The 12,555-nt window shown below is 37.6% G+C and overlaps 1 protein-coding gene across 2 annotated transcripts; it reads right to left on the bottom strand.

The window, feature by feature from the left end:
* Window positions 1-11,756, bottom strand: LOC107864536 (7-hydroxymethyl chlorophyll a reductase, chloroplastic). 2 transcript variants are annotated; one of them, XM_016710934.2, is made up of 19 exons: window positions 11,504-11,756; window positions 11,149-11,251; window positions 7,258-7,342; window positions 5,905-6,016; window positions 5,618-5,702; window positions 5,377-5,418; window positions 5,197-5,275; window positions 4,542-4,593; window positions 4,383-4,445; window positions 3,869-3,966; window positions 3,663-3,698; window positions 3,524-3,585; window positions 2,103-2,130; window positions 1,715-1,794; window positions 1,532-1,601; window positions 1,387-1,444; window positions 691-755; window positions 525-619; window positions 1-437 (listed from the first exon to the last, which is right to left on the bottom strand). In XM_016710934.2, exons 1-19 carry the CDS (start codon window positions 11,580-11,582, stop codon window positions 347-349), a joined length of 1,383 nt encoding a protein of 460 aa, XP_016566420.1. In that variant the 5' UTR covers window positions 11,583-11,756; the 3' UTR covers window positions 1-346. The 2 variants fall into 2 exon arrangements, with proteins under 2 accessions (XP_016566420.1, XP_047264946.1); XM_047408990.1 differs by lacking the exon at window positions 11,504-11,756 and adding an exon at window positions 10,550-10,660.
* Between the last annotated feature and the right edge of the window lie 799 nt (window positions 11,757-12,555).

The raw sequence follows: 12,555 nt of genomic DNA, 5'->3' as shown, positions 1-12,555 counted from the left end.
TTCACTATCAAAAGCTTTATCCTCAAGCATTTGAAACTAAATCACATACATGAAGAACTGTTTTTACCTTTGAGACAATATAGTTGATTATTCACAAAGGAATTACACTGGCTCTATCGAAAAGAGTTGATTCAGATTCATGTTTAATTTGACATCATATACGTACATGAGGAGTAGCAATCACCAAAGTTTTATTGATAACCGTGGTGTCCTAGCCAGCTTGCACGTACCTCGACTACTTCCCGGAGATACCTGCTAGGCTGCGACCTCCCTTCAGCATAGGTACTGGATAACTTTGTTCACCAAAGCTTGAGCTGCAAACACCAAAGTTCCGCTATCAAATTATTCACTTTTTGGAAAGCATTTGATCAATTTCTCCACTCTGGTTGTACATGGTGACAATTTTCTTTGAATATTCTGGCATATGTCTGTCAGCTCTGCAATTTCACAAAAGAACACAATAGTGAGAGAGGAAAACATGAGTGTATCCCCTCATACCGAAACAAATATGAATTTCTACAAACCTTTGTTTTCCCCATTTGCGGACTACGTGTAAATAATTTCTGATTGTGTGGTAATCTAGCGAGTAACGGGCAAATTCTAGGCCCTTTGGTCCGACCTGAACCCAGAGAACCAAGTTTAAGCACAGGGAATTTGTTATCGCTTCTGAAATTAACAAAAAGATCTTACTATGTTGAGAAGAAATGCAATCAGATTTCCAACAAACTTTGGAGCAGGCTGAGAAGGACCTCTTCCTGGAAATTCAGAAAGTTTCTGCGTGAGTCTTGTGAAGATCATGGAGAAGGTGTTCCAAAAATATTTACTTCAAGATCATGACAGGAAAGAATTTACTTCTTGAGATTCTGCCTTCAGCATTTTGTAATCAACCATAAGTATCATAACAAATAATTGAAGCTGTTAAGCAACTTAAATAGCCAAATCCCCTTGACTTGTAATGATCATAATAAATTAAGGTTAACCTTAGGCCAACATAAACAGTCGATGAGACTTCTGTAACGTACTATAGAAGTAGATAAAAGGTAGGAGCCTAGCAGGTCTCTCCGGGAAGTAGTCGAGGTGTGTGCCAGCTGGCCATAAATTAAGGGTGCTCCAACCATAGTGATAAATTAGTCAAATGGTGCATAACTTGAACAAGCAAAAATTACGTTGCCTAATCGCTTTAAGTTTCTACTTTTCAACAATATTGAAGGGAAAAAGGATGGAATAAAACTCAGATGGTTGAGACCCGCACATGGATCTGCCAAAGAACAGTACAAAACCCGAGAGCAGATATCAAATTCTAAATGAACATGGCAGCAAGGGTACAGAGAGAGCCTGCTTAGTAACTACTTATGAAATGAATAAATATCACGAGATACCACATACCAAATTTTGCTTCATCATCTGCCTTCACGGTTTCCATGACAAATGGACGCCGGTTACCCTGAAAATAAGATGCATGCTCTGAAATAAGTATAGTATTAGAAAAGAGTTTAAGGGCAAAGTTGTGAGATGGAGCATCATGTATTACACTACTTATCGTTGGAGTAATTTCCAAAAGGTTCTCGATAAGGTTTAGCATTTCTCTACCGCGTTCATTTCTGCATTTGGAATGTGCAAAAGTATCTCTTAAACAAGATTATTCGAGGGTAGAGCAAACAACACGTCCTTTAGTTATCCTGTCAAAGGCTTAAAAGATTTGGCAATACTTTACCTGACAGTAACATACTGGGGATGCTGCATCATGCTAATTCCACTATATTTCGGCACACCCATGTATCCCACCACCAAATCCTGAAAAGTTCCTTGAAGATAAGATTTGAAATGTTGGCATGCACGGGGATATTAAGCTTAGCTTTTATTCAGAGAAATAATCTGAAATGGTAATGTTTGGAAACTACTGTACAGGACATCGACTGATAAATCTTTTAAGGAGAAAATATAATTGTCATGGATAATTAGATATGCAGCATCGAATCTTTAATGATAAGATTTCCTAGAAACCTTGAAGAGAAAACTTATGATGTTTCATTCTCAGCATTCTTTGTGAAAACTGTATTATACAATATATCAGGGCCTTTAATTGTGGACAGAGAACTCACCGCCAAGCCATTTGTGTAGTCAAAACAGCTGTAATATAGAAGGAAAGAACAGTTTACAGATCAGCACAAGTTCATATTCCAAAGATCTAGAGACAAGATAATGAAATATATGATTAAAGGAGAATATGGGAAACATTAAACTTGTATAGAATGTTCATTCAGACTTCTACAACTAGACAGCCTCTTTACCTTGAGCCTTTAGGACTTCTGTAGAACAGCTAATGTTGACATTTTCTGAAATAATGTTTAATTAGTTTGATTGATTTCTTTATTTCGTAAATTGATACGGCAGGGAATGCTACTATATGCAACAAACTCAACTACAATCAGTTTTACATGGCTTATCGAATTGATTTAACCCAATTGTCCATATAAAAGGCGACAACTTACAAGTAAGAACCAGAAATCATGCAGAACGTGATAAGCCCATGACACTACCTTGTGCACATACTAACAAGCTTATATATACTTTGTCCCTAGTTTATGCTCCAAAAGTGAAGGAATTTTTCCAATAAAATGTAATCGGATACTAAATATATGAACTATTAGGATTTAGGGAGAAAGACCATTGCAGAAGATTTTGTTTGTCATCAAGTCTGTTAATCTACAAAATCTTTGTCTGCACATCAATTTTGTTCCACAGATTTTTACCCTTACTCCATGAACAAAGTATCAAGAACGGTTCGACTAAGCAAAGAGATTAAAAGCATTATTGAGATCTTAGGTTCTTTTGATTCATAAGTGGGTCCAAAAATGAGATGGGAAGTTCCATTTTACGAACTTCTATAAGAGTAGACCGGTTGGCATGCAATAATTTTTCAAGTAATTAACACATGATTTTTTCAAAAATCATATCCGATAGATCGTGTAGGTAGCTCGCTTAGAGAGCAATTTGAGAATGTCGCCCAAGACGGTTTGACTACATACCACATAAACTTCCATATGAGGTGGTCTAAAGGTATAACAATACAGTGATTGAAAGTGATTAAGAGAATGGTAAACCTAAGGAGAAGCAGCTTCAGAAAACCAATAATCTTTCTTATCAAACCCAGGCTAGTTAAGAACATAACACAGTGGAAAAAAGCAGTATCCATATAGGTGATACCAACTAGCTAGGATTCAGTCATTCAGGCATAGTTATTGCTACTACACTTGCATTAGATCTAGTGCTTGTCAAGAGCCTTTTTATCATAGTTAAAGACTTGTAAAGAGCTTCACAGAGCGCAATGGATACAGAGGATTCATATAAGCCGCCCAAACTAATTTAGGATTGCAGTATAGTTGATTGACTAATTAGATCATTCATAGAGGGAAAAAAGAATCATTTCCACAAACACAGAGACAAGGAACAAAGAAAGAATATATTCAGACATGGTATTGTTTAAAGCCTTCAGCAAATCAAGAATAAGCAGTCGACATACCTATAACAAGATGGCGCAATGACATCAACTAAATCATTTGCTGGTAAACAGAAATAGGGAACCTGCTTAGTGAAATATAGATCTGAATAAAGAGCATTCAGCTAAAACAAAAGATACGAAAAAGAACACACTATTGTACCTCTTCAATATGGCCATCCAAATGCTTCAGATGGACCTGTTGAAATGTAGAACTTAGAAAGGTGCTTCAACTGATTAGAAAACTATCACATGTAATTCTATAGTATATCCTCTAAATCATAATAAAAGTAGAAAGCTAAAATATGGTTTTATAGGATCAACTGTCGAAATACATCTAGGAGGGTGACGAAGCACATATGAGCACACCTTGTAGTCTTGCATAAACTCATAGTGGAGAACTGTTTCAGGTTCACTGCTAGCAGCCTTCAGAAACTTATCCAAGCCTTCTCGTGGTCCATTATCCACTGTCACAAAACAAATGTTAGTATAGGTCTATATGGGCTAAAGAAAGCCTAAGAGGGAAAAAGAGATTCTAATAAAAAGCAGTATATCGAGCATCCCACTTACTATATATCATAAAAGATTCCATTGAATCTTATCCAGTTTATCTAATTACGATATGTCTTATTTTCCCTCCCTTCTTCTGTGGTGGACGAACTGGAAAATTTCCATTTTTAGTCTTTTTTGGGATACCAACAACAAACAAGGACTTCCCCGGGTGATGTTAATAGACCAAACTTTTTATTTATCAAAAAGAAATAGATTAAATCTTTGTCCAAACAGACATAATTGCTACCGTTGTCAAATTTCTAGCAGTTGGTAGCTATATACGACATAATCAAAGATGTGAAAGGATTCCATGAATGCCATTGACACTTACCACAGTTAGTGCCTAGTACATAAAGCTTCTCCAGATTCAAATATTGTTCCACTGATCTTAAAGCTGCAAGTTAGGAAATTGTTCTGCTTATGATACAGAGAAATAATGACAAACGACAGCTTTAAAGGAGAGACGAAGAGATCATAACAGCACGAATACCTTGAACTTGGCATCCAACACCACAGAAGAGAAGGCGCTTCACACCAGCTGCCTGTTTCCAGGAAAAACATACTTTAAACTCGCACAACAGTCCTCAGTGAAAACAGGAATCTCTTAAAATCCAAATTATAACGCATTAGAGCATGCATGAGTAGAAAGTGCTGAGTTCTATGGTTTGCATTGTTATGAGAAGAAAAAAATTAGAAGCCTACAGTTAGAAGTGTAAAATGCATGTGGTTGGGAATGGACGAAAGAGCCTGATACTTCCCAAAGAAAAGGGAGAAGGCACTTGGGGCAAAGCCATCTCACATGATTAAAACGAAGTCAAAAAAGGAGCCTACGACCCTACCAAAGGAAAGAGAGGAAACATTTGACAAAAAGACTCTGACATTATCAGGGAAAGGAACTCAGCTCGAACCATCATATAAAACAAATCAAAAAAGCAAAAGCTGTTCTTAATGAAATCCCCAATTGGGGAAATTACAAAGCATAGCTACACAAGTTCCAATCACCTATGGAGAAGAGATAAGACATCTTCAATCCATGATAACATGATCCTTTTAGAAATTCGATAGAGTGACACATGTTATAAATGCATTGTTGACAACAGAAAACAAGCAAAGATTCTGATGTTAATGGAAGTGAAAGAAGAAACCTCAACTAAGGCAAGAGTATTTAGATTAGGAGACAGTGTCGGCTTAACACCTTTAGCTGCTATAACTTCCTCTGGAGTCCTATCAGAAACATGAAAGTAGAGAGGAGGAGGGAAATGATTAAATTAACCACTAGAATATCAACATTTAAATAAAATAGCACAGAAATTCCAGTCACAAACCTTGCCAGGACAGGTCGGGGAGTAAATCGATCTTCCGGATCACTAAAACACCGTAAAAAAGAAGATAAGAGTCCATGAATTGCTGAATAATAAGTAGAAAAAAGAATCCCAAAAAAAACATGAACGAAGCAATTTGCAGAAAAATGAAGAAGTCAAATTCTATACTTCACTATTAGTTTTTTTCAATAAAAAAAAATAAGTAGAGAATCCTTCAAATTCCATCATTGGATGCAAGCCATACCTCTGAACACAAATAACAGCTTCCACCATCCCAGTTTTTAGCATCTCCACAGCAATAGTTGTCACTATCCCCGTCCATTGAGCACCTGAACGCCAGAAAGAAAAGAAAAGAATAAGAATCCCAGATGGTTCATAAGAAATTGGCACACAGTAAAAACTCACTCAAAGAAAAATCTGATAGATCTTGCACGAAACAAACACATTCCTTTAATGACCTAGAGGAGCACAAGAAAACAAACAATTATATGTTCGAACTACAATACAACATAAGAGCACCCAAAGTTGTACCTTCCACAGGCTTAGTTTTACGGGCATACAATAGGTTCTCATACACCCCCATATAAGTCTCATCCAAGGAATCTTCTTTCCGTCCTCGTCCATGGACTATAGGTTCCAAATCCTGAAGAAGATGTAAGGAACAGTCGGTTTCAAAAAGAAGATGTAAGAAACAGTCTGCATTATCTGGTTACTTTGAACTACTTCATATAAATTTGACTAGAGAGCAGATTCCAAGGAAGTGCCACTCATAGCTAGCACTGAAGTTTTTCCGTGAGTAGTCAAATCATTTTTTCTCATAGAAGAACAAATATGCACCCCCCCATCACCCTCCACCCACCAGCCAAACTAAAACAGGACAAGTTTTCAAACTTTACCAAGTTTCTTCGGACAATGTCCTACTTTTGAATCTCAAAGAGGACAAAAGAAGAAAAAGAAGTTTGTACAGAATTGGGTAAAAAGTTTTTGACATGTCATGGATTATGATGCAACTGTAAACTATGATTGGCTGTATGAATTATTAAACAAAAAAAAAAGAAAAAAAAAATAGATGTAGGAAGACCTTGATGGAGGTCTATGAACATTTCCCATTTCCCTATGAGGAGTCCTATTAGACGCAGACCATGGTGTGGTTCGGTATAACATTATCCAATCCATTTATCTCAGTACGATGCTTATGTTAACAACTAGAGAAACCAGTCTTATGATGGTCCAATATATGTACCCGGTACCTTGTGTTATTTATAGATCATAGTAATGCTTAAAACATCATTTATTCCCATATCTTTTCAACATTCGAAGCAGCATACCTCTACCCAAGAGAGTGAAACAGAAAAATAAAAGTCAAACATGCTTGTGCAAAGATTAGTTCGGGACTTCCGGTCGAGGTTGCGGACAGGAGAACCGAGAACCCATCAAGTTACAGCATGCAACTTTTCCTAGTACTAAGTATAAAAATATCTCATGCTCCCTACAAAATGGATTTTAATGAAAGTAGCGTGACCAAAGAGAGATGAACTCAATTTTACACAAGCTAAGAGTGGATTATGCGGTATCAGTGAGCAAGAACCAGCACTCTCTCTCAAGTCTGAACATCTAATCTAGCTTGCAAACTTTTCTTATGACTTCGACAGCACACTGCAATATCACAGCAAGCATTGCTGTACTACCCGCATATGAAAGGACACAAAAGACAAAACCGAAATTCACAGGGAAAATCTGCATTTGACAATGGAAGAATGCAATAATCAAACTCAAGTCAGTCATTTATGACCACCTTAAGGAATGAAAAACAGGCATAAACAATAAGAACTGCAACTAAAACAAACAGTATCATGACATGAACAAAAGCAGAAAAAGACTCACTTCAATTCTAGACATGCCATCCCCCAAGAAAGCACATGCATTCTTGACATGAGCGATGTAGTAAGTGTCGCACAAACCACAATGGCTGCAAACGAGAAAACATTATACTATCATCAGACAAAAAACTACTAGTGATTACGAAATCGTCAGAAAATTTACAACAACAACAACAACAAACCCAGTGTATTCCCACATAGTGAGGTCTGGGGAGGGTAAGATGTACGCAGTCCATACCTCTACCTCTAAAGAAGTAGAAAGGCTGTTTTCAATAGACCCCCGGCTCGAGACACGGAATAATAAACAAATTCATAGTAAAGCATGGGACAAGATGGCATAACATAAATACGACACCCACAAGTAATAGTAAACAGAGAAAAGTAAACACATTCGTAATAAAGCATGAAACAAGGTATTATAACAAGAATAATACCCCCACCAAGTAATGCCCTACACTAGCGACCCAAACTGACCCTAGCCTTCTGCCCTAATTCACGTCCTCCAGATCTTCCTATCTAGGGTCATGTCCTCAGTGAGCTGTAACTGCTCCATGTCCTGCCTAATCACCTCTCCCCAATACTTCTTCGGCCTACCCCTACCCCGCCTAAAACCATCCAAAGCTAGCCTCTCACACCTACGAACCGGGGCATCCATGCCCCTCCTCATCACGTGTCCAAACCATCTCAATCGGACTTCCCGCATCTTATTCTCCACTGAAGTCACACCAACCTTCTCCCTGATAGTATCATTCCAAACTCTATCCCCTCTAGTCAGCCCACACATCCAACGCAACATCCGCATTTTCGCCACCTTCATTTTTTGAATGTGGGAGTTCTTAACTGGCCAACACTCCGCTCCATACAACATGGCCGGACGGACTACCACCCTGTAGAATTTGCCTTTAAACTTGGGCGGCACCTTCTTATCACACAACACCCTCGAAGCGAGCTTCCACTTCATCCATCCCGCCCCAATACGGTGCGAGGCATCCTCGTCAATCTCACCGTTACCCTGAATCACGGACCCGAGATACTTGAAACTATCCTTCTTACATACCACCTGTGATTCCAACTTCACTACCACCTCATTCTTCGGCCGCACGTCATTAAACTTGCATTCCAAATATTCTGTCTTGCTCCTACTCAACCTGAACCCTTTAGACTCAAGAGTTTGTCTCCACACCTCTAATTTATCATTCACACCCCCCGCGTCTCATTAATCAAAACTACATCATCTGCAAAAAAGCATACACCAAGACACCTCTCCTTGAATACGCCGCGTCAACACATCCATCACCAAAGCAAACAAAAAGGGACTAAGAGTAGATCCCTGATGCAATTCTATCAAGACAGTGAAATGCTCTGAGTCTCCTCCCGCCGTCCTCACATGGGTTTTAGCTCCATCATACATGTCCTTAATTACTCTGATATATGCCACCGGGACTCCACTCACCTCGAAGCATCTCCAAAGTACCTCCCTGGGGACTTTATCGTATGCCTTCTCCAAGTCGATAAACACCATGTGCAGGTCCTTCTTCCTTTCCCTATACTGTTCCACCAGCCTCCGCACCAGGTGAATTGCCTCCGTCGTCGAGCGGCGGGGCATAAATCCAAACTGGTTCTCCGAAATAGACAATATCCGTCTCAGCCTCACCTCGACCACTCTCTCACAAATCTTCATAGAGTGACTCAATAACTTAATACCCCTATAGTTATTGCAACTCTGAATGTCACCCTTGTTCTTATAAAGAGAGATCATAGTACTCCACCTCCAAGCCTCGGGCATTTTCGCCGTCTTGAAAATTCCGTTAAACAATTCAGTCAACCACCTTAAACCAGCCTCGCCAGAAAACTTTCAAAAATCCACAGGCATCTCATCAGGCCCCGTCCCCCTACCCCTTCGCATCCTGCGAACAGCCTCTCTAACCTCCTCTACCTTAAAACGTCTACAATAACTAAAATCCTGACACTCCTCTGAGTGCTCCAGCTCCCCTAACACAATAACTCTATCCCTTTCGTCATTCAAGAGCCTATGAAAATACGACTGCCATTTATTCTTAATGTGGCCGTCCTCCATCAACACTGTACCATCCTCCCCCTTAATGCACTTCACCTGATCGAGGTCACGTCCCTTCCTCTCCCTAGCCTTAGCGAGTCTAAACAACCTTTTTCCCCCCTTTCTCCTGTAACCCCGTATACAAGCTCTCAAATGCTGCCGTCTTAGCCGCTGTAACTGCTAACTTAGCCTCCTTCACAAAATCTACAAGCAGTTAATAAAATAAGTATGAGGATGAATGGTTAAAGATGAGACTAACTTATAATCCTCAAAAACATTAACTTATTATATAATTATATTACTTATTATGTATGGCATTCTTGTCAACATCAGCACTTATATTTCAGTCTTCCAAGAACTACTTCATCATTCCTAGCAAGCTTAAAATATAACAACACTCTTTTTTTTCGCTGTCCTACTAAATTTGACCCAACTTAGGACGAATTGAGTACAACCAAAGTCCTTTCCAGGTTTTACACAGGAAATAGCTAAACCATTTTCACATGCTTAGCTAATTTGGACAGAAAGCTACGATGCTTCAAAGATCTAATGAAATGCTTCCTCCTTTACAAATTGAATATTTCACATTCTTTTTTCACTTCATGCCAAAATAATGTCCAATCTCCACATACTTACATCTACAATTCCTTCACATTTATTATGAAATTCATGAAAATTAACCACAATAGTTTCCTAAATAATAACTTTCCAAATACAAAATTATTGAGTCCCACGTCGGCAGTGGGATTGGGAACTTGGTTCTCTTATATGGTTTTGGAAAAACATTGTCTCATGAGCTAGCTTTTAGGGATGAGTTACGCTCAAATACATTTCTCATAACAGTAACAGAGTTGGACACATCCCAATTATTACTTTACTTAATGTTTGGCCCCCTTATTATTATTATTGTTGAGCCCCACATCGGCAGCGCGATGCCAGACTTCAACAACAACAAACCCAGTGTATTCCCACTTAGTGGGGTCTGGGGGGGGTAAGATGTACGCAGTCCATACCTCTACCTCTGATGAAGTAGAAAGGCTGTTTCCGAAAGACCCCCGGCTCAAGTCACGAGATATCACACAAACACATAGTACAGCACAGAAGCAGATGACATAACATAGATACGGCACCCATAAGGAATATAAAACAGAGTAAAGCAGGAATGCAGGAATATACAGCGGAGGAAAGCACACATATTCGTAATAAATGGTCTCCTTATATAGTTTTGGAGAATTCTTACCTCATAAGCGAGCTAAGTTAGGCCAAGGTTCATTTCTTATCAATAATCGTTGACGATGAAAATAAAATGAGACCCTCATTTTACTCATCTCTCCACAACTTCTTCACCATCCTAACCAACCAAACAAAGTTAAAAAAATAGAAAACTTATCAAGAAGTACTACTCCCTGTTTCCCAATTTACATTACACACGTACCGTTTTAGTCGGTCCCAAAAAGAACGACACTTTTACTTATTTGGCAAACATTTAATGCCACAATAGTTTAAGGAATAAGGATTGTTTGAAACATCCCAAAATCTTCCCATATTTCTTTAACTCCATGTCCAGTCAAACTACATAACATAAATTGGGCGGAGAGAGTACTAATTAAGTTTAACTGCCACTCTTTTTGTTTCTCGATTAAATCCGTGGGATACCTGACACCTCATATTAGGTAACTCTATCTGTCTAGGAAGAATCACCTAGTATTTTTTTTAGTTAAAACTCTACTTTAAATATTCCAACAAGATACTCAATTTATCTTCTATTAGATCAGTAAAGCTAAACTTTAACTTTAAAATTATTAAAAAAAAAATAAAAAAATAAACAGAATTATGAACCTGCAGTGATCTTTAGCTGGATAAGTCCCACCAGGAGGAATAGGTCGAGATTTTTTCCTCCAATCTTCTCTAATTTTCAGTGATTTTGTATTTTGATTTGTATCTGTTCAGTAAATCAATAAACATTAACAAACAAAACTTAACTTCTTTTCTTAAAACTCATACTAAAACTATTACTCCGTCCGTTTCAATTTGTTTATCTGATTTTGACTTAACACCGTATCTAATATAATAAATAACACATGACACAAGGAAAGTTATAACTAAGAAGTTGTTAATAATGTAAATAGACATTTTATTAAACAGACTAAACAGAAAATTAAGACGAACAAATTAAAACGTAGAGAAATAGAACCTTGTTGTTGTTGTGAAGAAGAAGAACGAGTGTAAAGTTTGAAAGGTAAAGTAGATAGTGTTCCACTAAGAAATGCCATTGTTGTTCTTAACTAGACTTTGGCGTGTGTGTATCTGCCACAAGTGTTCTGCGCCACAAATAAATATCAAATCAGATTCTTTTAGCAGCTTTTTTGTTTGTTTGTTTTTAAAGCATTTTTTTAAGTAAATAAAAGGATAGTTAGTGTATTAAAGCTCCCGCTATGCTGGATTTCGAGAAGGAATCGAATCACAAGAACTTATTATATGCAGATTTACCTTTCATTTCGGTCAATGTCCATACGGGTTCAAACGCGATTTTAACTTGAAAGTAGTTAAAATAAGTCAATTCAAATAAATTTTTAAGTTTTTTTTTTTTTGTAAGAACGAAGTGATTGCTATATTTTACCTTTGTATACTATCGGTCCAAAAATATCTTTCTGTTGCAGTTTAAATATACGTCTTCTCCGTTATGGGTGTCCAAGTAGATACAATTGGAAGTTGAAATTTTCATTAAACGGATTTAAAATATGAAAAAGTACACAAACAATGAAGCTAAGGAGGTGCGATAGAAATTATTTTAACCATGTATATACAGTATAACTTTTTGTTGAATTCAAATAAACCCCCTTAGCCTTTACCTACTCCCCTTATAGTAGATTTTGATGAGATTGATATCACGTAACATGTCACCTCAACGCCCAACCCATTTTAAAAAGTAATATTTCAAATTATTTCTTATTTCACCAATAGTAAAAATGTATATAACTGAAATCATATGTTGATTCACATGAATGCCTCTCTTTGGGATGGTCTTTAATCGTTGCTCATTAAATAGATGGTTCTTTTAACTTTTGCCTATAAGAAAATTACACAGAGAACTTATGTTGATAGAGGCATTAGTTTAGTTTCAGAATCTAGGTCATTAAGGGATATAATTTATTTCTACAAAAAAGTTCACCTTGCCTCTAAACTTGTACCTTACGAATTTGATATTACACAACTTAGATCGGACAAAGACGTAAGGACAAAAAT

The sequence above is a fragment of the Capsicum annuum genome, chromosome 3, assembly GCF_002878395.1.
Source record: "Capsicum annuum cultivar UCD-10X-F1 chromosome 3, UCD10Xv1.1, whole genome shotgun sequence".
NCBI classification, from domain to species: domain Eukaryota; kingdom Viridiplantae; phylum Streptophyta; class Magnoliopsida; order Solanales; family Solanaceae; genus Capsicum; species Capsicum annuum.
Note: the sequence above shows the minus strand (reverse complement) of the source record. Positions and strands in the feature narration are given on the sequence as shown.